The sequence below is a fragment of the Bufo bufo genome, chromosome 4 (genome assembly GCF_905171765.1).
Source record: "Bufo bufo chromosome 4, aBufBuf1.1, whole genome shotgun sequence".
Lineage (NCBI taxonomy): Eukaryota > Metazoa > Chordata > Amphibia > Anura > Bufonidae > Bufo > Bufo bufo.
Genome location: NC_053392.1, coordinates 181679529 through 181706534, shown reverse-complemented (window position 1 = coordinate 181706534; position 27006 = coordinate 181679529). Strand labels below are relative to the sequence as shown.

Genomic DNA, 27006 nt, shown 5'->3' with positions numbered 1-27006 from the left:
ACCATTTTATATTCTAAACAATGTAGTGGGAAGCTGGAAAATATTTCCCAATGCGGTTGAATTGGAAAAAAAAAAAATGCAATTCTGTCACTGATTATCTTTTTTTTTTTTTATACTGGGTTCACTATGCAGTAAAACTGACCTGTTACTTTCATTCTCCAGGTCCATACAATTAACGCAATATCACATTTGTATAGTTTTTCTGGTGTTTTAATACTGAAAAATAAAAACCTTTTTTTCTCGTCATCGCCATATTCTGACCCCTATAACCTTTTTGTAGTTATGTGTACGGAGCTGTGTAATGGCTATTTTTTCCTGGGCGATCTGTACTTTTCATAACATTTCGTCGTGTGTATGACTTTTTGATCACTTTGTATTCAATTCTTTGGGGAACAACAAAAAAAAAATGGGATAAATATTTTTATATTTCAATGGTATGGGCATTTTTACACACAGTGATGCCCATGGTGTTTATTTTTTATTATCTATTTTTATTTTGCTTTTGGGGAAGAGGGGGCGGAGCGATTTTAATTATTTTTGTTTTTAAATTTCTTTAAATGTTTTTAATAATTTTTCTTTTTCTTTACACTTTCCAAACGTTCCCATAGGAAACTTGAACAAGCAATCATTAGCATTGGTGTCTGTAACACATTACACTATGCTGCTGCACACACTATCTGGCTCCCCCAATCCCTACTAGGGGGAGCCGTTGCAGGCCCGAGAGCACGTGCTTCCAGGTTTTTTTTAGCTTCCAGATGCCGTGGTCACATTTAACCATGGCATATGAGGGGTTGAATGTGTGCAGTTATCGTCGATCCCATACATTAGCCCTGGGTGGCTTCTGTTTAAAATGGCAGGCATTCAGCGGCTACGGCGCCCACTGCACTCGTGAGCGGACGCCATCTTGAAAGACCCACCCAGCACTATATATGTACAACTATGGGCGGAAAGGGGTTAATATAAAAACTAATACATTATAATAATCATAAGACCTTAAATACAGTGTGTGACCCTAGCAGTATGAATGACTAGCCCATAGTCATGTACAGGAGAATGAATAAACTAAACATTATAGGCAAATCACCCATAAAAGTGTTACCACAAGCTTTTACAGTCCATTAAAAAAGTAATCGAATCACTTAACGTTTTCCCAAGAAAATCTCATTCACGTAAATTGTGTTGCCAGCTGTCCAAAGAGTAAATACTTAATACAGCGGCAAAATGAGGTTTTGCTTGCCAAAGGCAAATCCAACGGTTGTCATGTAGTTCTGTGAGAACTAGATCAAGAAGCTACTTAAATTATTATTAAAGCTACAAAGTGCTTAGTAATTGAAGATGTATTAGCACCATATAAACAACATGCTTAATAATTGGCTGACGGACCAACTTTGCCAGTCCAAAATGGTTAACCCCAGGCAGCCCACTTTAGGCTGGATTCACACGAGTGTCTGCTGGACATATTATCTATCCGTATTTCTCACGTGTGTCATGGCCCGTGGTCGTGCCCGACAGATATTTAAAGGGGTTTTCGGGGTTCAGAGCTGAACCTGGACACATCCCCTTCTGACCCCACTCAGCCCCTCTAACATGAGCATTGGAGTATCCAGTGACATACCTGGCTCTACATGGGTAAGCTAGGCAGAGGCTTCCATTTACCATTGTCAAATGAAAAAAAATCTGCAGTTCTCAAACCAGCACCTAGACCTGAATACTTTTGTAATTGCATTTAATTACAAATTTAGTATAGCCTCCGAGTTATTTACTAAAATGTATCTGTATAGCACCACCAGCTGTGTGTTCTTTTTCTTATTTCTCTGTTCACCTCGCTCAGGTGGACACACATGCTCAGTTCCATCCTTCAAATGCCTCCTGAGCTGTGAAAGGCAGCGAGCTGCAGCAGAAAGGACACGCCTCCTGAGCTGCAGCAGAAAGAACACACCTCCTGAACTGCAGCAGAAAGAACACACCCCCTTAAGCGGTCAGCTGATATAAATCTAGCAGAGCAATGAATGTGGAGATCTCTGGATCCATGTGAGGTACAGGTCTGGTTCTAGCTTTGTTAGAAAAAGATTGTCATGTACAATATGATTTAGATTTTTTACATCACTCATGGGACAACCCCTTTAAATTGGTGACAAAGCAATAAGGATAACAGAAATCTGTTTTAGACTACAAAGACCAATGAATAATGTCTATATGTTTCATTTTTTTGAGTCATAAATTAGAAGTACAGAAATTAAGAACTTCTAGTTTTCTATGTCTTAGGGTATCTATATCATGACCAGCTAAAATAGAGTCAGTGGGTGCGCTGAAACAGTACTCATGTGAACTCCTGTGGCCACTAAGCAGATACACTATGATCACATCCATTCGGGACATCTGTCACACAGTTCGCTAAAAATAGATGAGAAAAAAAAAATCCTAGATACAGGACATTTTTCTCCGTTTAAAAAATAAAATAAAATAAAGGATTCTCCCAAACGGATCACATTATTGTCACTGTGGCATTTTCGTCTTCTTTTGCTTCAGTTATGTGCCGAAACTACTGTTATTTTCGTTGTTCTGTTGCTATACCAGAGCAGAATACGGGAAATAAATGCTGATGTGAAAGAGGCCACAACTGGAAGTATGTATAGGACACGAGAGGAATGGGGGTACAGTTTTGTCATAGTGAAGGGTCAAAAAAATGGTTTCTTCTTTTTCTTCGCTACCTTTCCTCCGGATTAACTTTCTCAAGCTTACTATAAGGGGAAACACTACAGATAAAATACTTGTTTATGCTCCAAGTTTAGGATTTTTTATATATACACCATTACAATTGCTTTTGTTTTTTACAAGATGAGTGAATAGGTTTGCTGTTAGGCGAGACAAAGTTGGTAACTAGTTGTTCTCTCCAGTTATATCCATTAGACTCATCTGAAGAAGCTCTACCGTATGTCTAATATGATTAAAGCAGATCCAACAGCAGCATGAGAAAATAGAAAATGGCTAATAAAGCCAATCACACAGCAAATTTCACCTTAAAATATCCTAATTTGAGAGACGGCTAATGCTTAATTAAACAATATTTCTAATTTAAGCAAAATGAATCAACATCATCATTTACAACCTGATGCTATAAGCGGCAAATCTTGTTGGATTCGAAGGATTCGTGGACTCTAATCCCGACCTCATTTTCAAAATTCGAATCCGACGAATCCCGAGCATAGTCATCTGTATTGCGGTCCTCAGGACAGCGATACAGATGCCTTGCCTGTCATAATAATAAACAATTCATGATTATTGAGATATTTAAGATAACAAAAAAAGGATTTGAAGAATCAGCAGAAAAACCCCGGATGCCGCAGTCCCCCGGTCTGTGTCTCTGTAACCCGCCAAGAGATGGAACACGTCAGGTGTGTAAATGTTATGCAGTATGGTGATTCACAGGAAAGGTGGTGTATAATACAAACCACTAAAAAGTAATACTTGTGATAATCACCCTAGTGTATAGCCACTAGAAGAGTCTCAAACACTGGATCCTAATGTTGCACAATGGGAACATAGACAGGAAATAGTATCCATATGGGATTCTCAAAATAGATGAGGCCCCATACACCAGACCTTCAAATGAAGGCTGTGAACAAAACTCATCCGTGGATATCAGATCGAAAATCACAACATACCATAAGACATGAGGGAGGGCAGAAACAGCAGGCACAGGACAGGCAAAAAACCTTGACGCGCGTTTCGCCTCAGCTTCGTTAGGAGGTTAGACTCTGTTAGCTGTTCTAGCCAGTGTACATCTATACACATGACAGCTGCCCCAACACACCCAGCACGGCTATATCTCTATATGACAGCTGCCCCAGCACGTTCAGCTTTTCTATATCTCTATATGACAGCTGCCCCAGCACACTCAGCTCTGCTATATCTCATATATATATATATATATATATATATATGAAAGCTGCCCCAGCACACTCAGCTCTGCTACATCTATACACGACAGCTGCCCCAGCACACTCAGCTCTGCTACATCTATAGACCTATACACGACAGCTGCCCCAGCACTGGTATATCATATATATATATATATATATATATATATATATATATATATATATATATACACACACACACACACACATACACACACACACATACACTCACCTAAAGAATAATTAGGAACACCATACTAATACGGTATTGGACCCCCTTTTGCCTTCAGAACTGCCTTAATTCTACGTGGCATTGATTCAACAAGGTGCTGATAGCATTCTTTAGAAATGTTGGCCCATATTGATAGGATAGCATCTTGCAGTTGATGGAGATTTGAGGGATGCACATCCAGGGCACGAAGCTCCCGTTCCACCACATCCCAAAGATGCTCTATTGGGTTGAGATCTGGTGACTGTGGGGGCCATTTTAGTACAGTGTACTCCTTGTCATGTTCAAGAAACCAATTTGAAATGATTCAAGCTTTGTGACATGGTGCATTATCCTGCTGGAAGTAGCCATCAGAGGATGGATACATGTTCTCATTCTGTTTACGCCAAATTCGGACTCTACCATTTGAATGTCTCAACAGAAATCGATACTCCTCAGACCAGGCAACATTTTTCCAGTCTTCAACAGTCCAATTTTGGTGAGCTCGTGCAAATTGTAGCCTCTTTTTCCTATTTGTAGTGGAGATGAGTGGTACTCGGTGGGGTCTTCTGCTGTTGTAGCCTATCCGCCTCAAGGTTGTGCGTGTTGTGGCTTCACAAATGCTTTGCTGCATACCTCGGTTGTAACGAGTGGTTATTTCAGTCAACGTTGCTCTTCTATCAGCTTGAATCAGTCAGCCCATTCTCCTCTGACCTCTAGCATCCACAAGGCATTTTTGGCCACAGGACTGCCGCATACTGGATGTTTTTCCCTTTTCACAGCATTCTTTGTAAACCCTAGAAATGTTTGTGCGTGAAAATCCCAGTAACTGAGCAGATTGTGAAATACTCAGACCGGCCTGTCTGGCACCAACAACCATGCCACGCTCAAAATTGCTTAAATCACCTTTCTTTCCCATTCTGACATTCAGTTTGGAGTTCAGGAGATTGTCTTGACCAGGACCACACCCCTAAATACATTGAAGCAACTGCCATGTGATTGGTTGACTAGATAATTGCATTAATGAGAAATAGAACAGGTGTTCCTAATTCTTTAGGTGTATATATATATATATATATATATCAGCTGCCCCAGCACACTCAGCTCTGCTACATCTATACACATGACAGCTGCCCCTGCACACTCAGCTCTGCTATATCTATATGTCTGTAAGTATTACTATACAGTAGATAGAGATATAGCAGAGCTGAGTGTGCTGGGGCAGCTGTCATGTGTACAGATGTAGCAGAGCTGGGTGTGCTGGGGCAGCTGTCATGTGTACAGATGTAGCAGAGCTGGGTGTGCTGGGGCAGCTGTTGTGTATTGATGTAGCAGAGCTGGGTGTGCTGGGGCAGCTATCTCATAGCAGAGCTGAGTGTGCTGGGGCAGCTGTCATTTGTATAGATGTAGCAGAGCTGGGTGTGCTGGGGCAGCTGTTATGTGTATAGATGTAGCAGTGCTGAGTGTGCTCGGGCAGGTGTCATATGTATGGATGTACACTGGCTATTAAAGCTATAAGAGTCTACAGTAGAAGTCTCATATTTTTTCAGGCAGAGGCTATGCAGCTGTTGTAGATGTGTGGGTAAGTGCCTTGCCTCTAATGCAGAAGGTCGTGGGTTCCAGTCCCAGCAGAAACTTTTCTGAAATACACAAGCACTGACTCCATATATGGACATACAGTGCGGGACACAGGCCGGAAGAGGCTGCATCGCATCGCTGACGTGGAGGTAAGTATGTGTTTTTGTTTTTTTTAAATACCGGACTGTTACTGCCACATGGGGGGAGCGGGAGGCACTTGATACTGGCACATGGGGGGGGGGGGGGGGGATTGGCACCTGATACTGGCACATGGGGGGGTGAAGGAGAGAGGCACATGATACTGGCACATTGGGGAGGGGGGGGTGGCACTATGATACTGGCACATGGGGGGTTGGCACTATGATACTGACACATGGGGGTGGGAAGGAGAGAGGCACTTGATACTGGCACATTGGGGGGGAGATGGCATTATGAAACTGGCACATGGGGAGGTGGGTGGGAAGGAGAGAGGCACTTGATACTGGCACATTGGGGGGGAGATGGCACTATGATACTGGCACATAGGGGGGGGGAGATGGCACTTTGATACTGGGACATGGGGGGGGGGAGAGAGGCAGTTGATACTGGCACATTGGGGGGGGAGATGGCACTATGATACTGGCACATAGGGGGGAGAGATGGCACTTTGATACTGGGACATGGGGGGGAGAGAGGCAGTTGGTACTGGGACATGGGGGGGTTTGCCACTTGATACTGGCACATGATGGGGGGCATCTATGGGGACACTTACTGGCACATTATTGGGGGAATAGAAAGAACAGTAAGGCTAAGTTCGACGACCAGGCCTATTTACTCCCAAGTTAATGTGGCAATGGTACTAATCCCCTAGGGGACAGAGGGGTAAAATTTAGCATTTAATATAGGTAATTCTAAAATAGATGGACGCTAGAGGGTGAACCTCTGTGACAAACAAAATGAAACAGCCCTAAGGGCCTAGACTAAACATACACGTACAATATGGTGAAAAAATATATATACAGGAACGTTCTCACCCAGGTGTGGAGGTAGACCGAGGGTACTCTCAAACGATGTTGAAGGTAGAGATGGACCTGTAATGGTGGATCGCCATACTGAAAGGTGCCAAGCGTGTTCGCCCCTGTACGTTGTTGGATAACAGGGCAGGTAAGCCCTAGAAAGCCCTATGTGAGGGACAGGGGCTGTTACGCCCTACCTATCTATATGAGGAACTTGCCCCGCAATGGGCGTCCCCGTCCGGATACCTAACCCTGTGGGGGCGGAATCCCTAATAAACCCTATGTGGGTACACCCTAGAGGTGGAGACACTCGAGAAAGAAGTCAATGTGGCCACCCTATTTGGGTTGATTGTCACCCCTGAGGAGAGGGCTAGCCTATCACAAGCTCATCCAAAATCTTGTGCATGTGTTGTTATCCTGTAATCTAGATCTAAAGGGCCAGATTGGATATGATTAGAGTACAACCAGTTTGTCCTCTCTCAGAAGTATCTCCACCTGCTTGACTCTAAATAGGTAATTAGCACATGGCACAGGATTTAATTTTATTTTTTTTTTTTAAACAAAGTACAGTGACATAAGAATGACATACTGATTAGGGATAGGTCCTTAACCCTTGATACACACATTGCAAGTTATAAACAACACGAGCCCAAAAGGTAAGTACAGTGCTCCCAAGTGGCGCCTCTGTCTTCACAAAGGCAATAGGCCAAATATCGTTCTGATGTAACATCCAGTTGTGATGAAACAATTACTGTGAGTGAGGATCAGGATAGTGCGGCCAAGGTAGATTTTCCACTCTCAGACATTTTGATCTGGAAGTGCAATGGCTGGCATTGTAAGGCTGAGTTCACATGGGCGAGATTTCCACGCGGGTGCAATGAGGTGAACGCATTGCACCCGCACTGAATCCTGACCCATTCACTTATGTGTTGCGTGAAAATCACAGCATGCTCTATATTGTGCGTTTATCACGCAACGCAGGCCTCATAGAAGTGAATGGGGCTGAGTGAAAATCGTAAGCATCCGCAAGCAAGTGCGGATGCGGTGCGATTTTCACACATGGTTGCTAAGATGACAGTCTATTCACTGTATTATTTTCCCTTATAACATGGTTATAAGGGAAAATAATAGCATTCTTTAATACAAAATGCTTAGTAGAAGGTCAACTGAGGGTTAAAAAAGAAAGAAAAAATGTACTCACCTCCTCCTCTTGATCGCGTAGTTGCCGATCTCTTCTTACTTCTTTAATCATGAGCTGCCGGCTAAAGGACCTGTGGTGACGTCACATCACATGGTCCAATCACATGGTACATCACTGTGGTGATGGACAATGTGATTGGACCATGTGATGATCTCAGTGACGTCACCACAGGTCCTTTGACAGGTCCTGAAGAAAGAACTGGAGACCGGCAGCTACGCGATCAATTGGAGGAGGTGAGTTAATTTATTTTTTAACCCTTACATATACACATCACCGAACCCAAACCTGAACTTTAGTGAAGAAGTTCGGGTCTGGGTACCACATTCAGGTTTTTATCACGCGCGTGCAAAACGCATTGCACCCGCGCGATAAAAACTGAACAACGGAACGCAATCGCAGACAAAACTGACTGCAATTGGGTACCTACTCGCGCGGGTTTTCCGCAGTACACCCGGGACGCATCCTGAACAAATCCGTCACGCCCGTGTGAACCCAGCCTAATGTGATCACTCTAGCGGATAAACTGATGGCCGCATTATGGCTAAGTGATGTGAACGCTACAACTGTGTTTTGGCTGGAAATGTTAAGGAGGCACCTGAAAAATGTGCTTATTAATGAGCCTAATACGCACCACTCCTACTTACAAAGAGGAATGAAGCCAAGAACATTAGGCACTGATTGAAGCAGCACAGCATTACAACCTTTTAGCAAAGCAATGTTAATTATGGGGTGTAATGCTTAAAAACACTGACATACTGATTTGTCCACAAAAATCAGTTACCACTAGCCTAGAAGAATTCCACAGGGGAGATGTATGTTGTAAATCATCTTTTCCCTTTGCTAGGTGTAAACAGGATTTTGATAAGTCCCACATGAATGGGAGATGCTTTTGCACCTACTCAGTAACATGTGCATAACATTAACATGATGAACATGATGTGAATTTTAAGAAAAAATAAAAGTTCATAAATGTCCATTCTTCCACTTAATTGCTTCCATTAATTATGGAGGGCAAATAATAACAAGCCCATAGGAAGGAAGACGAACCTAAAACTGGCTGATGTTAAATAAAATATGCTCTTCGTAAAATCCTTTGGAACATCACAAGATTTATCCAGTCAGCATTTCATAATCATCCTTAAATCTACAGAGACATAAATGTATTTCATCAGCGATGAAATTCTTCCTTGACTGCTAAAACGAGAGTCAAGAAATGATTAGAATCTAGTTTGCCTAACAGTATGCATTAATCAGAAATCATAATAAATCCGTGTGCTTCTTTAGACAGCGCATTTGTCAAGCGGTTAAGTGCGGCAACGACATTGACTAATGGCCACTGAGCTGGAAGGGTCAATCATAAACTCATCAAATGCTTCATTTAATTTCATAATTTGGCCAAACATAATTTGTTTATGGAAAAGATATCAGGTGCTAGTGAATGAATAATGGCTGCGAAACTAAACTCCATTAATCAGCCAATGATTACAAATGACTTAGAGATTGTTTATTCTAATTTCATTCATTTGGCCCAACAAAGAAAACATGGGCAAATGAAACTAGCTGGAAAAGATGGCACAGTTATTGCACCGTATTTAATAAGACAATGACAAATACGCTCATTAATAACAAAATGCTAGAGTTAGAGGGCCGCGGATTAAATAAAAACACTCCACGCATCAGGTCATATTCCTGGCTTAGAAATTCAAATAAGCCAATATGGAAACGGATAACATCAGGATTCCAGCAATTAAAGTGCAGGAAATAAATATGGGGTGGCTATTGAGCCGAAAAACATCTTAGGTACAAGTATAAGACACAAGACAAGTATGGTCACTCGAAAGAGGTATGAAATTGATGAAATGAACAGCTTATTTTTCCTGAAACAGTGCAACTCTTAGGGCTCTTTCACACGAGCGGATGCCGTGCGTATCATCCGCTGCGTGAAAGACAGCCAAGCCCCGTTCCGGACAGCAGAGACACGGAGCAGTAACATGACTGATAATGCTCTTTGCCTCTTTGTGATCTTTTAACTACAAAATCACGGTGACAACTTTATCTCACTGTGATTTCGTATTAAAAAAGGTCCAAGAGAGGCACAGAGCAATAACAATCATATTAATGCTCCGTGTCTCTGCTGTCCAGAGCGGGGCTTGGCTGTCATTCACGCTGCGGATGAAACGCACGGCCTCCGCTCGTGTGAAAGAGCCCTTAGGGCCAATTCAGACGTCCGTAGTTCTGGGTCCGCATCTGTTCTGCAATTTTGCAGAAGGGGTGCGGACACATTAATTTCAATAATTTCAATTAATTTCACTGTGTGGTAGTTCTGTTCCGAGGCCCTGCAAGATAGATAGATGTCCTATTTTTGTCCGCAATCGAGTCCAGAGATGTCTGGCTATGCATGACATGGTGTACTCCAGTAGTATTTTCCCCTGCCGAAAAACATTACCGGAATACACATAAGAACCTGTGGTTCATCTCCAGACCACAGGTTCTTATGGTCCATATGGCTGCTGGAAATGTAGCAGAGAAACTTAGACAAGATGGCTGCTCCAATATCAAGGCAGAGAAAATTTGTATCAGAAAATAAAAACTGATCTGAAAAAAATATTTATTTGCTTTGGTAACTGGCTTTAATTATGAATAAATAAATAAATAAATAAATGAATAAGTGACACATTCCCTTTGAAACTAATCACTATGTTTGTGCTTACCTTTGCTTAGTCAATCACAATCCGATAAAAGCTGACCATAGTCAGTGAACATGAAGTCAAAGCGAAAGTATAGACTGTACTAAAACATTCTTACAAAAATATGAGCTAATGGAGGCCTCAGACTCAAGACATCCCTCTGTAAGTCAGAGTGGAAAAGCCCAAGTTAGGGCTCATGCATGCGAATGTAAGGGCTCTGTGCCCGGCTGTGTGCACTCCGTATGACTCGAATGGGTCCACAATCCACAACATACGGCGAAATAAGACATGTCTTACCTTCAGTCTTATTTTTGCGTGCGAAGGCACAGACCCAAAAGCCCACGGTAGCGCTGCAGAGAGTTTCCGTGGGCTTCTGATCTGTGCCTGTGCTCCACAAAAGATATGACATGTCTCATGTTTTGATGTATCTTGTGGATCGCGGACCCATTCAAGTCAATGGGTCATTTGTAGTCCGCAATAGGGACACGGAGCCCTTAGGTTTGTGTGCATGACCCTAAGACTGCTCCCACTCTGGCAGACTCAAGCCATTCATGGGGCCTCCTGATACCAGACCTGTAAAAATCTGTGAAGTTCCACGGTGGTTATGTGATCTCTAATTTTTATTGATCATGATGGCATTATTAATGTACTGTACTATATGATGATATGCACTATAATATACAGTATGGCAGTCATGCCACTTTACACACCCACCGTATATAAGAATGGCAGCATGATTAATTTATGCCACAAATAAAACTTTTTTTTTACCTTTTTTATGACATTGGTGTTAGGACAGGATATTGAGGTGACACAGCTGCCAGGTATATTCAATAGAAAAAAAAACAGTAGAAGAAAAATAGAAATAGCTGAAAATGCCTACAGGTTGTGTGTTTTGCTGCTTGTCAAGCTAGGGACTGATTCCAGACACACGAGGAGAGAAGTTGCTTGAGGCGTTTGTAAAAATGAGATGAATCAAAGTATGCATCAATATCAGAACACATCGCAGCTCCATGTAAGAGCTCAGACGAATTCCATACATAGAGCAAACAACAGACAGCCCTGCTTCATCATACACATGTATACAGAGAGCGCAGAGTAATTATCAATGCACGTGATTGGGATGACAAGGTGATTAAGCCATGCTCCTTCATAATCACAGATGACAACGTGCGCCACATTTACCATCGGTCCAGAGTCAAAACTGAAGAAGTTTAAGTCCTAAAACTTCTGTGTGATAAAGATCAAGGGGAAAAAACGGATATTTATCCATCCATAATTAGTGTGCGTATTTGCATCAAAATCAGTTAAGCCATATGCTTCTCCTTCACTTAAATCCCTTCAGAAATTTCAAACACAAGGAATGGAAAGTTGCAAATATCTACCAAGAATGCACCTTGCATTAAAACAAAGTGTTGGTACTGAAAATAGCAGTAATAAAATGATTAAGACACATGCAAGGAACACATCGTATTGCTTCTGATGCTGTTAATTATGAGATATGTGCACTGACCATACCACACTAATCCCTTTCTTCCACTATACCAGGGATGCCCAACCTGCGGCCCTTCAGCTGTTGCAAAACTACAACTCCCAGCATGCTCAGACAGCCTACAGCAGGGCATGGTGGGAGTTGTAGTTTTACAACAGCTGGAGTGCCGCAGGTTGAGCATCCCTGATCTACACCATCAGAATTTCGCTGATCATCCAAAAATGTACTCCTGTTACTGGATACTTTCATTTAACATAAAACAATTCTAGACCATCTTTTCTTATTTTCTGCCATTCCTGTGCTACTCTTCCTGGAAAAATAAATTGACAACTGGTCATTACTAGTCTCCTTGTCTATATAGAGTAAAACCTGTCCATCCAGGAGATCAACCTACTGAGCGTTTATGGGCTGTGTCTAGCACCAAGTATGGTGTCCATCAGAACTAAAATCATAATGCCATAACTCTGGTGATGATGAACCACGGTAAGTTCGGGTGTTGCATCAAAATATGGGCACAAAAAGCACCTGTATTACATCTATCTGGAAAACCTCCATAATGTTTTGTTTTAAATAATTGAAAACTATAGTTTCTGGTGATAGTTACTGAAAATGTATTTTCTCACTGACTGATATCTTTTCAATTTGTCTGAAATTATACAGTTATTGTACAGTTCTACAAGGACAGGAGGATTTAAACCTCTCCTCATCTGCCTGTGCCCACTGCCCCTCCTTGCTGGCTGATATCATAACCAGCTGAAGATAGAGGGGACTGCTTAAACCTACTCTATCTCAGGTAGAAGTTACAGGTATGACAGGTCCTGTTTTAAAGGGGTTTTCCAGGATTACTGTAGTTTCCTAACAGATATGCTCATGTAATTGCTTACCTTATGTAATTCTTATCCATGCTTTCTTTTTATAGTTTGGATTCTCCTAACCTATTTTCACCAAGTGAACAAATCACTTTGGTTCACATCTTGTATGTAGTACTTCCTGTTGTTTTATCCAACCAAAAACCATAAAGCTCTCCTCTTTTCTCTGCCTCAGCTCTAGCTAGTTTGAAGCTCCCTCCCATAATATCACAGGAAGTAAGAAGGAGCTAAATAGACATGGTTATGTGACCACAGCCCAAAACAGAAGACCGAAACAATAAACGTAAAAAATTATACATTACAAAATTACAGCTACCTCAATAAAGGATTTTGATGCAGACCAGAAACCCCCTTTAAAACTAAACTTTATAGAAAGACTGAGATCACAGTGTTAACCACGATACAGTTGGGGGTGGAGCCTTTAAAAACCAAGTTGGGAACGGCAGCTCCCACTTCAGCTGAATCTCAGTCTGCATTGTTGCTTGCACTGCTTTTTAGACCTTACAGCCTGAAGTACAGCCAGTAAAGTAGCAAGATGTCTCTCATACATCCTCCTTGGCATGGAAAGGATTAAAGTCATCTTGAAGAAGGAAATGACCATGCACAGTAGCACATGGACTCCTACTGCTCAATATATGTGCTGATGTATAGTGTATAATTTAAACACTATATTCTCCCCAAGAAGCAATTCGGTAGCGCGCCACAACAAAAAAAAATTCTCTCACACAGATTACTATGGATTAAAGATCCAAACCACAAGGGTCAATAATACATAAAGTCTAAAGGTCCACATACACATTAGTGTATTGGCAACCGAACCCAGCAAGAATGGTGGCTTCGGACAACAATCTGCATAGGGAAAATTCTCTACTCTCCCGCAACAGATGTTGGGAGACAGAAGATTCGGGTGAACCGATTTTTTTCCCGTTTTGTTCTCCCAGGATGGATATCTGGCTTGGCTATATTCCCTTATCAACTTCCAAGGCTTATTTAAAAATCCTATTTTGACTCATAGGGACCAACTTCCAAGAGGTGACACTAGCTATATGGTTCTCTTCCTTGGGAGATACCTCTTTACATATTTGATCTGCCAGAAGATAAGTCACAGCCTGAAGTGTCTGCCAATGACTCTCTACTCAATGTAACATATACACGCTCAGCCAAACCAAATGTCTATATTATGTGAGTCAGCAGGGAGAGATACTAGTCAGCCAAGCGATCATCCAGGTGACACCTATTGTGACTATGTATGGCTACCTTTAAGATGGCCATACACACAAGTCCAAAATTGATCAAAATGGACAATTTCAACCAAAAAGAATGTTTGTCGGGTGAAATTTAATAATGATCTATCGTTTTAGTCGACCGATGACAGACCATTATCCTTTGAAACAAAGTCGACCGTGTTTAATATTTTCATCCTATAGTCCGAAGAAAGATCTGTCTTTGAAAGAATGTAAACAAAAAGATTTTCCATCCATCGCCTGGTTGAATACTCTTTAAATGTGTATTGGCAGTTTAAACAACTGTAGACTAAAATGTATATGGCCGTGTCTGTGAAAGGACCATTCACCAGATGATTGTTTATTCAACTGTTGTTCAACCATCAACCCACTTCTATGCAATGTGTACGGCTACTGAAGAAGGGGCAACCTTAAGCCCCGAAACGCGTCTAGCTCTAACAGGACCCCGAACTTTGAAAGAGTGAGGACCAACAGATAGTGCCGGAACCGCGTACCACACCGCTCAACACCACGATAAGGTTAAAGTATAAGAAATTTGTGATGGCCTACAGCAGAGACCAGGCTGCACATGCCAAACTTTTACCTACGTGGGATTTCAACAACCTGACCGCTCAAAAAAAGTCTGGAGGTAATTTATAAAACGCGACCCAGCAGAGCGACGGTGTGCAGCGAAGTGGTGAGGAAAAAGTTTCCGGTAAGACTATCTTTTTGATCAAATATTTGCTGGCAGGAGATTTAACAAGACTTGAATGCTATTCGCCCAGTGGGACGCTACTGGTTGAATCCAGAGCGGGACGCAGCTATACCTGTTTGTTGTGGGACTATCACGCCACAGTGCCTTTAATAATTGTTACTTTGGAGCTTCAGAACTTTACCAGTGAGTTTGGGAATAACTCGCAACAGTGACATTTGGAGTTTTCCCAGTGAACATTCAGCGTCCACGCTATTTATGCGTTTTTTATTGTGTGAAGCGTTTTTTATTGTGTGAATAATTTGTGATTTAGCGATCGATTGTACCATTTTATTGCCGTTTTATTTCAGGAATATGCCATACAAGCTATTAGTACTCATCTAGATTCATAGTTCTAGTTATAGTGAGGAAGTAGAGTTGTTGCGATACCAAATTTTTGATTCGGTTTCGATACCATGAAAAAGTATTGCGATACTCGATACCATTCGATACCACGCGAAAAAAATAAACAAAAAAAGCCACGTGCATTCCTCATTTTTAAAAATGGCGAATCGCGCAGTTTTTATTTTATTTTTTCTGTTCCGGCATTCACCACCTAGATTTTTTTTAAATATTTTAATAGTTTGGACTTTTCTGACGTGGCGATGTAATATGTTTATTTATATATTTTATATGTGAAATTGGGAAAAGGGGGGTGATTTATACTTCATATTTTAGTGTTTTGTTTTTTTTCACTTTTTATTTAATAACTATTTCCCCCCTTAGGGGCTAGAACCTGGGATCTTTCATCCCTTTTCCTATTCACCCTGATAGATCTCTATCAGGGTGAATAGGACTCCACACTGTCCCTGCTGCTCTGTGCTTTGTGCACACAGCATCAGGGATGTTACCATGGCAACCAGGGCTTCTGTAGCGTCCTGGCTGCCATGGTAACCGATCGGAGCCCCAGGCTTACACAGCTGGGGCTCCGATCAGAAGCTGCCACTGCACCACCAATGAGGGGGAGTGGAGAGGTCCCTGTGGCCACTGCCACCAATGATTTTAATACTGGAGGGTTGAGAGGGGCCGGCGCACTGTGCCACCAATGATTTTAATGGGATGGGGGGATTGAGGGGGGGGGGCACACTGCACCACCAATGATTTTACCCCTTTATACAGGAGGCGGGTACTAGCAGATCAGCGGCAGTTAACTGCCGCTGATCGCAGCTCCCTGTCAGGGGCAGGGTGCCGGCAATGCGATTCTGCTGCCGGCACCCGCCTCCTGTATGTGTTAAAGACTGACTACTGTATATGAGTCCAGACTTTCACTATTAGGCCACACAGAGCGGCGCCCAGCGATGTCTCAGCACTCACCATTTAGTCCTGGGCGCCGCTCCGTTCGCCCGCAGTGCCCCATTACTGTCTCCTCTCCTGCTCCACATGCTGCTGATTACTATCGGAGCGATGGGAGGAGACATCAGCTTCACTAGTGGGCGTTCCTTCTCCCTGGCTGTAGCGCTGTCCAATCGCAGCGCAGGGAAAAGGAACGCCCACTAGTGAAGCTGATGTCTCCTCCCATCGCTCCGATAGTAATCCTATCATTGGTGGCACAGTGCGCCCGCCCCTCCTCCGCCCCTCTCTTCTCATTGCCGCCCCTCCTCCGCCCCTCTCTTCTCATTGCCGCCCCTCCTCCGCCCCTCTCTTCTCATTGCCGCCCCTCCTCCGCCCCTCTCTTCTCATTGGTGGCAGCGGCAGCAGCACAGGGGGAGGGAGGACAGCTTCCTTCTCCCCGTGCTGCTGAGAGAGAACATGAGCGCGCCGATAGCAGCGCGCTCATGTTCAGAGATACTAGACTGCGCAGAAGCGCAGCCCAGTATCGAAAAAACGGAAATCCCGGTATCGTATCGATACCGGGACAAAAGTATCGATTGGGTATCGAAATTTCGATACCCGCAACAACCCTATGAGGAAGTGCCGTTTAGTACAATAGGAGGGCCATATTCTCTCTTTTTATTGTCCTTTCTTATTGTCTTATACATAATAAATATCTGTATGATCCCTATATCCTGAGAGTGCCCAGTTCTTTTATCACAGGTTGACTCCCATGTTCCTCTCTCCTACACTATCTTATCTTGTTTATGTCCTCTGAATAGCAAGCATTGAACACTGTCCAGAGATGATACACAAGTCTAGTTTCTGGCCCCATTTAGTAATCACCACATGAAAAGATTTCTGTCTAACAGCATATTCTATCCAGTCCAAATAATTAAAAACTAGGAGACCCAATTGATTATCTTCAGCCATCAGCTTCTTGGCTGGTAATGAATAATATTGGAAATCTAGTGCATAAAATGTAATATGCTAAATATGAATGAAATAATGGCTCTCTATATTCACCTGTACTGCACTTACATAAAATAAAATATTTTCTGATCCAAAACATGTAAAACTATACCCATAATCGAATGAGTTTACACTTGAACTATATCTGAATCATGCTCTTTACATGCCCTGCTGTAAAGCACTGCAGAAAGTTTAGTACTTTAAGATATTACTATTAATTTGCATTACTACTGATATTAAAGGATTTTTCCAGGATTTTCATATTGATGGCCAGGATAGGCCATCAATATCTGATTGGTGGGTGTTCGACACCCCACACACCTGCTGATCAGGTGTTCCAGAGTAGCTGCAGCCCTGGAACTACCTAGCAGCGCTGTGGTTAAGGGTTCTGTCCACTACACAATGTAGATGAAGGCCTCACCGAAACACGCGTCAAGGCAGGTGTCATCCTGTCTGGTGCACAGACCTGATGGGTACATCTCAGATTTACATTTCTTGACCTATGGTCTTCTAGGGCTTTGTTCTAGCACTTTAAATTGTACAGCAGTGAATTGCTTTATCTACTTTCTTGTTATCTTTTTGTTGCTGCAGAATGCACTTTATCATCTTTTGACCAATATCCCCCAGTTGGTATTGCGTGGTCATGGCACTGTTGTAGCGCCATTACCATTCTGTTGTGGTAGCCCCAGTGTTACTGCTCTATCCATGGCAGAGTCATTTTTAATTCCTATATTACTGTGTTTAATAAAGATTAAAATATTTTTGTTAATAGGGGGCTACAAAGACTAATTTTCTTCTATAGGAGATGTGTAGTTCATAGGGTCTGGCTAGTGACTAGATTCAAGACTCTTGTGCGCTGCAGTATATTACTATATATGTTACTATATGACTTCATGTGGGCACTTTTCAGTTGGTCTTTTTGGAGATTATTAACAGTTACGAATGTTAAAAATACACTTTGAAATATATAAAATCCTGACATTTCCCAGATGAATTGCTTGCACATAAATCAGCTACACGGGATGCACGCCTAAACCTTTTGTACTGTACCAATGAAAAGTGTCACAAAAAATATACAAAGCTGGTCAGTGTTCTGCTGTCAGTCTCCATTTCATATTCAGTACCAGCTGCTGACTTGATCATTTTGCATATCTGGAGACAAAATAACCTGCTTAACTGAGCCGTCCTTAGACAAAAAAAATGGCATGCAAGAAAGTAAACCAATGATCCTATTAGTTCCAGCAGACTTAAATCAGAGGCTCGACGTATGTGGTCCCTCCACACACATCTGTCATCATCCATTTTGATTCTGTATTAAGCAGTCTCCTTTCCTTTATATATTAGTTAGCTGAATACATTTGAATACTCTCTAGTGATCAGGTCCAAGTACATTATTCACATTAAACCAGAACATAGCAGAGTCTTCTGCTTCTACAAACTCTACCAAGAATAAACAGAACACATTTCGATCATTCCCCTCGGCAAATAATACATTGGGGGGAAAAAACAAGCAACATGGCTGAAAGTCTACATATTGCCCCAAACAGTTTAGTTAATCTTTATTTTTTCCTGTCTTTTAAAGTTGTAGCAAATGTAAAAATGTTTCATAACAAGAAAGTTTCTTATGTTACTAGTCAGTAAGATGGTTATATAATTAATAATACAGTATTCCAATGCTACTGTACAAAATGGCAGTATTCCACCGTCAGCGGTCGTGAGTGATTGATTCTCAGAATGTGCTGTTCTATAATGAAGTCTCATGAACAGCTTTACTAACACCCAAGTGGATTGGCAAGTGACAGAAGCTCAGCTAAATCCTCTGTTTACACTAGAGATTAGCAGGGTAGGGCTTGAGAAGCAAACTGAGCTGTCCATGGTCAAGGGAACCTGCTCCCTGTCAGCCCGTAGGGCACAGAGACAAAGCTTAGTCCAGGTAGGAAGTGACCCATAAACCTATCCTAACCAAGGATTTATTCAAAGCCAGTCTGCCTCATAGAATCTCCATATGACCATTAACTGGCCTGCAAGGCCTGCCAGGAGGCCTAATTACAGGTCTACAGAGCCTAATAACAAAGGCTGAAGAGATTTAGTCGAGGGATGATCTGCTTTATACTGACTTGAGAGAGTCCATATAGCGGGAGAGAAATAAAGAGGTTTAGCAGAAAATTCCCCCCAGGGATGCAGCATTGTACGCGGGCAGGGAAACCAGCCCACTTCAGATGGGCTTAAAACATGCAACCCTCTCAAAATTAACATTCAGCCACGGCTTGCTTAACATCTGCTCAAACATGGGAAGTAGCTGTGATATTGTTAGCCTAAGCAGAAGAAGCTATTCTTCTATATAAATATTCGCAGATCTGAGTAAACGTGCAGTAATTTGCGGCTGAGCCTTTGACTACTCTTAAATCAACTGAAGTCTAGTGTGAATCCCCAATTAAGCCATGTTAGCTCACATGCACAGAAGTGTCAGTCTGTAGACAAAGTCATGGGAAAACATGTCAGCCACACTTCTGATATCCCAGTTCATGTGAGATTTTTTTTTTCCCTCCAAGCCCCTCTCATCAGGTAGTGATCCTTTAACTGTACTTTTTGGAAAAAAAATTAACAATGCAAAAGTTTTAGAAATTTGTGAGAAAAATATGTCTTGTTCTTTTGTAGTCTATTCTATGTTAGATAGTTAATGGCCAGAGATGGGGGAACTGACCATGTGAAGCTGGAAAGTAAAGATAGAAGCAAGAGTATCCCAAATTAATCTGTGGATCAGTAGCCATTCTTACCCACCGTAGTATTGACACTCTCCGTATAACTACTGACAGAACATACACCTAGGACTTTCTATCATGTTCATCGAACCATTTTCTGCAGAGTGACAGGAGCAGATATGTTGCTTAAAGAGAACACTTCTATTAGGGAAAGCATTTGCCATGGTAGGTAGATGGTATGATCAACTGGACTCAAGGTTTCCCAGCAGAACATTGCCCAGAATATCACATTGCTTCTGCTGGCTTGGCTTCTTATAATACATCCCAGGTAAGCAATGTACATGCACCGGGCCATCCACATGACGTAAAATAAAATATGATATGTACATCAGACCAGACCACCTTCTTCCATAGCTTCATCACCCATTTCTCATGCTTGTGTGTCTATTGCAATCCCGGATGCGGTGACTCTAGTTTGTGGTTATGTAACCACATATGCAGCATGCTGTGAGGTACCGTGTCATAGCCAGAGGTAACTTTTTCAGCAGTCTGTGCCACAGTAGCCCTTCTATAGGCTTGGACCAACTGATCAAGCTTTGGCTTCCAACGTGTATGAGTCAACCTTGAGCACCCTTGAACGTGTCACCATTCTACTTCTTGACCTTCCTTGAACCAATTTCAGTTGGTCCTAACAGCGGCATAGTAGGAACACCCCACAAGATTTGCTGCTTTGGAGATGCTCTGACCCAGTCATCTAGCCATCACAATTTGGCCCTAATTAAATTCACTTAGATTCTGTCTGTCAATTTTTCCTGGTTTCAAGAACATGTTTTTCACTTGCTGTATGTAGTGTAGAATAATTTTATATATATATATATATATATATATATATATATATATATATATATATATACACATACATACACACACACACACTGAAAGAGAATATATAATACAGTATGTACATATATGAACACGCACATCTTAAAACCTTGATAAATAAATTTGCAGCCTTAACTTCAGATTGTTTCGAAGCATTAAGGTGTTGAAATATTTTTAAACATTGCTTAAAATCAAAGCAGTGAGGCCAAAATGATATATATCTCATTGTATTTTTAATACATTTCAAGGTGTTAAATTAGAGAAATCAGGGGTGACAGCTATGTGAAGAATAAACAAATTGTTCTTTTTGAGGGCTGGGCTGTCACATCCATTTTATAATTATACGCTTCAAAAGCATATTAAAGATATGGAGAATAATGCATATATTTGAAACTGAGAAATCTAACGCTATTTGGAAACTTTATTGGAAAAGATAGGAATATTTTCTAGAGCTACCAAATATACAATCTCACTTTAACAAGGATTAAAAATAAAAAATAAAATTGGTATATTCAACTATAATAAACTAATGTTCCAAGGTATGAAGGAAGTAAACGGAGGAAGAGACTACAATGTAAGTGAAGAGATAATAGCAGAAATTATCTATTTGTGGTTTTCTCTTTGAAAGTATACTAGAAGAACTGGGAACATGGTTAAACTGGAATGTACCACACTTTTAAAACAAGCATTTTTTTTTTTTTACGGTCACATACAAATGTGTCCTTCCATGAAAGGGTTTTCTATGGAGAATAAAAAATAAATAAATGGCAGACTATGCAAAAGCTAAAAAAGAAGCACTGCTCACCTCCGAAGTCACCCACTACTGCAGTTCAGATGCTACTCCGATCCTCGCTGCTCTCAGCTTCCTGTCCTAGTCTGACGAGCCGAAATTTTTTTGTGTTCAGCCAATCACTGGCAACTCCGTTGTGTTGATTTGGGACAGGAAGTGGAGAGAGACAGGGACCACAGCAGTCTCAGAACGGGGTGGAGGAATCTGTGGAGGGTTGCTTTCTCTTTTTTTCCATCTTGAAAAATGGCCAGCTCATTTTTCCTTTTGAAAAATTATCTGTGGAAATCTTTAACTTGTCAACTTTAAACCTGACACAATCTCAAGATTATATTGAATTGGTATTATGACAAACTGTATAACCTAATTCAAAAAGTACACCTGAGGACCTCCACCAATTTGATATTGATGGCCCATCCTGAGGATTGGCCATCAATATGATGAAACCAGAAAACCCTTAAATGGGTTGACTCACTTTAGACATTGGAGACATATCACTAGGTTAGACATCCCTTTAAGTGTGAATACATCTGTATGTACAAAGAGTCAATCTGCAGCCACAAAAAAATGTAGGTAACATCGAGACATTTGACTATACAATGTAAAGAGTACATTTTGACCTGAGGAAACAGAATCATAACAGAGTACAAAAAAACCCAGCAAAAATTAGAATTTTGGGCCATAATATGATGTGCAACTGGGAACCATATTCTGCTGAACTGTGGGCAGTGTAATACAGTGAGGGAGGTGCACTCTCTCGGACAAGTCTCTACATTCAAAAGTTTGTTGTATATTAAATTTTTTTTACAGTGGCATGCATGGTCCCATAAAATACATTACAGCTGTATTTTGGATCGGTGTATACCGAGTGCGCATAAGACCTTAGCATAACTGAATGCAAAGGATGTTGATGAATAAACTAACAGTTCAATTAGTGGGGAAAAATAGAGGCAGCAAAGTGTCAAGAATAAAGCTCCCACCAATAGACAGGTTATGGATATGCAATAAGGTACATGGAAATTCAATAAAAGAAATACAATGTAATGTAATGAAATAAAACAATTGAATTAAAGGGATTACCCTGGAGTAGAAAAATATAGAAGCTTTTTTTCAAAAACAGTGCGGCTTCTGTTCATGGGTTGTGTCCAGTATTGCAGTTCAGTTCTAATGAAGGGAATAAGATTTAGCTGCAATACCCACCACAACCCATGGACAGGTGTGACGCTGTTTTTGGAAGAAAGCAGCCATGTTTTTCTACTCCTCGACAACCCCTTTAACCATGGAAGAGTAAAATCATTAGAACAAACTTAGTATCAGCTAAAAGCTGAATTTGTAATGTGGAGGAGAATATGATGTAGATTTTTCAAAACTGGTGTAAAGAAAAAGTTGCTTAGTTGCCAATAGCAACCAATCAGATTCCACCTTTCATTTTTCAGAACTCCTTTAGAAAATTAAATCATATATACACTGCTCAAAAAAATAAAGGGAACACTTAAACAACACAATGTAACTCCAAGTCAATCACACTTCTGTGAAATCAAACTGTCCACTTAGGAAGCAACACTGAGTAACAATCAATTTCACATGCTGTTGTACAAATGGGATAGACAACAGGTGGAAATTATAGGCAATTAGCAAGACACCCCCAATAAAGGTGTGGTTCTGCAGGTGGTGACCACAGACCACTTCTCAGTTCCTATCCTTCCTGGCTGATGTTTTGGTCACTTTTGAATGCTGGTGGTGCTTTAACTCCAGTGGTAGCATGAGACGGAGTCTACAACCCACACAAGTGGCTCAGGTAGTGCAGCTTATCCAGGATGGCACATCAATGCGAGCTGTGGCAAGAAGGTTTGCTGTGTCTGTCAGCATAGTGTCCAGAGCATGGAGGCGCTACCAGGAGACAGGCCAGTACACCAGGAGACGTGGAGGAGGCCGTAGGAGGGCAACAACCCAGCAGCAGGACCGCTACCTCCGCCTTTGTGCAAGGAGGAACAGGAGGAGCACTGCCAGAGCCCTGCAAAATGACCTCCAGCAGGCCACAAATGTGCATGTGTCTGCTCAAACAGTCAGAAACAGACTCCATGAGGGTGATATGAGGACCCGACGTCCACAGGTGGGGGTTGTGCTTACAGCCCAACACCGTGCAGGAGGTTTGGCATTTGCCAGAGAACACCAAGATTGGCAAATTCGCCACTGGCGCCCTGTGCTCTTCACAGATGAAAGCAGGTTCACACTGAGCACATGTGACAGACATGACAGAGTCTGGAGACTCCGTGGAGAACGTTCTGCTGCCTGCAACATCCTCCAGCATTACCGGTTTGGCATTGGGTCAGTAAGTGTGGTGTGGGGTGGCATTTCTTTGGAGGGCCGCACAGCCCTCCATGTGCTCGCCAGAGGTAGCCTGACTGCCATTAGGTACCGAGATGAGATCCTCAGACCCCTTGTGAGACCATATACTGGTGCGGTTGGCCCTGGGTTCCTCCTAATGCAAGACAATGCTAGACCTCATGTGGCTGGAGTGTGTCAGCAGTTCCTGCACGATGAAGGCATTGATGCTATGGACTGGCCCGCCCGTTCCCCAGACCTGAATCCAATTGAGCACATCTGGGACATCATGTCTCGCTCTATCCACCAACGTCACGTTGCACCACAGACCGTCCAGGAGTTGGCAGATGCTTTAGTCCAGGTCTGGGAGGAGATCCCTCAGGAGACCGTCCGCACCTCATCAGGAGCATGCACAGGCGTTGTAGGGAGGTCATACAGGCACGTGAAGGCCACACACACTACTGAGCCTCATTTTGACTTGTTTTAAGGACATTACATCACATTGGATCAGCCTGTAGTGTGTTTTTCCACTTTAATTTTGAGTGTGACTCCAAATCCAGACCTCCATGGGTTGAAATATTTGATTTCCATTTTTTTTATTTTTGTGTGATTTTGTTGTCAGCACATTCAACTATGTAAAGAACAAAGTATTTCAGAAGAATATTTAATTAACTCAGATCTAGGATGTGTTATTTTTGTGTTCCCTTTATTTTTTTGAGCAGTGTATTTTATAGAGATGTGACTTTAGATTTGAAATAGGAACCCAAATACAAAATACAGTGCATGTATAAGCGCATATACAGATCTGCTATTTACAGGTCTGGGAAAGCTATGTGCAAAAGTTGTAAAAGAAACCATAATGAGTTTCACTTAACTTTCTAATGAAAGGATATTTTAGCAATGGGAATTTAGATCAAACCAAGGACATATATTAACTGATGATATTATTATTATTAGTACACTGAACTATGTAAAAGAACCTTTGAAAGTCAGTGCCAAAACACAAAGGGGTTATCCAATTCAGAAAAAGATTAAAAAGAGCTGCAATTGTTAATAAACAATAAAAAAAAAAAAACACAATACTCACCTCTACTTTCCTTTGGAAATTCAGGCACTGAAGCTTGCTTACTATACTAATGATGCAGGGTTGAGGGCAGGGGGGGATAGACTATAGACCTTACAGGAAAATTTCCCGGTGGGCTGATGCCCAGGGGCTGCCCAAGCCCTCCTCTCTACTGCTGTCCAGGTACATAATAAGCTATCAGCGGTAATTAACTCTGTGAGAATCAAGTACTCATGTACCTAGCCATCGACATGCCCTCCTGAATTCAACTATGTAAAGCATCTCACCTCCTAAGCACTCTGCTCCATATCTTAATTGGAGACAACGGGAAGAGGAGGAGAGAAAATGGCCTCTATTGATGGCCAACTCAGAGGGACAGCTTTTGGGGCAATATATTGTGCGGCACTGTGGATTTTTGTTGCTCCACCTCCTGCCAATTTAGACACTCCTACAATATGGGGCCACTTTTAGATATTTTTTTCCATGGCCCCTTTAGGATCACAATCCGCCCCTGGTCGACGGGTGATGCTGGTAAAATACAGTGCGTAACCACTGCGGCCACTGACTGACTGCAGCAGTCACATGCAGACAGCTTGTAAGTGGCATGCCTGATAACATTTGCAGCCATTTTCTAATTTTATTTTAAGTTGGAATACCTATTTAACAAGCAAATTGAGTAACAGGCCCCACCTGCCAAGTGCCATTTATAATACTGATGACTTATGTGACAGAGGGGCCCGGGTGCAACTGCTATCTCTGCAGCCCTATACCCCCTATGTTCAGGGCAGCCATCTGCTTCCTAGAGGTTAGAACGATGCTGAAAAAATCTCCTCTGCCGATCCATTGTAAGTATTTTCATAAATATCTATTCCCCTCTTTATAAAAAGACATTTCTACATTACCCTTTCGGTGACACTTTGTGCAGACCGTAGATTCTAATAATGAAAAGTGCCTAATGTCTCCCAACAGTCACCCCATGCAAGTTACTTACTCTTTCAAGTTGTGAAAATTATCATCTACTCATTTGGAATTTGTTTTCTATATTTCAGCCTATTTAATTGCTATACCAAAAAAAGAATGCAAATAATAGTCACTTTCTGCTGTCATTGTTCTTGCAAATGAGTTTCTTTTCTCTTTAAAATAATGATACAAATAGACTTTGCAGCAGTGCCAGTGCATAAGACAGCCTTATAATGAGGTGCGTTACAGAATGTAGTTTCTAGTTGGTAATTATTTCAGTCTCACAAATGTAAACCTTCATCTACCATCACTCACCAGCAGCTTGGAGAACCATCTGCAACGTTGCTTTGGCCTGTTCAGCAGGAGACTAAAAACAAAGACAAAAAGCATATTTACCATACATTATGGTACTAATCAAAGGCATAGTGTTTTTTACAGAAGACACCGCACTGAGAAAGACCAAAACAGCCATAAAAGAACATATCCCTCCTAATTTCTATGCAATATCCATTATTTGAAAAGACATTCCCTATTAGGCAACCTCCCTATTTTTTAGCCCCGACCTATGCTGTCACTATTACATTTAATTGTTAGGTTGCTCTTACTTCTATGCAATGTAAATGACTGCACGCCTCTCTTACTAGTATTTATCTGCTAAAAAGAAAGTCAATACATCAAGCAGAATAAAAAGAAAATAAGGCAGCATTTTAATTTAAGTGATTTTGTACTTTTGAAACTACAATTTGTAATTCTTGAAATTAGGAAACATTTTATGTAATTCTAAACTCTTTGGAAGAGTCGATAGAGTCGACAGCGACAGTATATTAAACAACAAAATGGGCAATAAAAAAAACCTGTAAGAAAAATAGGACATTATTTGTTGGAAAATATTTCGTTTACACTCTGAGATAATGTTACTTGTGTTTTTTACGTCTTGCACAGTGTGTACATATTATTAAAATGGAGCAGAATGATCTCATTAGATAATAAAATAAGTAAATAATACATTTTTAATTCGGATAAATTGGAATTCAGGAAGAAAACTGACATTTCTGCAAACTGAAAACTGACTTTCTGCAA

At 41.5% G+C, this 27006-nt stretch overlaps 1 protein-coding gene and 1 long non-coding RNA gene across 4 annotated transcripts in view; one reads left to right on the top strand and one right to left on the bottom strand.

Annotated features, from left to right (window-relative positions):
- Positions 1-27006, bottom strand: part of RSRC1 (arginine and serine rich coiled-coil 1) — a 321466-nt gene that overhangs the window by 118673 nt on the left and 175787 nt on the right. For all 3 annotated transcript variants that reach the window (XM_040428147.1, XM_040428149.1, XM_040428148.1), the window contains exon 6: positions 26242-26293. In XM_040428147.1, the coding sequence (XP_040284081.1) occupies positions 26242-26293 (52 nt within the window). The remainder of the gene's footprint in view (positions 1-26241; positions 26294-27006) is intronic.
- On the top strand, positions 1665-24672 carry LOC120997838. The gene is made up of 4 exons (XR_005778234.1): positions 1665-1816; positions 4618-4627; positions 15897-15904; positions 24663-24672. It is a non-coding gene; the product is annotated as an uncharacterized LOC120997838 (long non-coding RNA).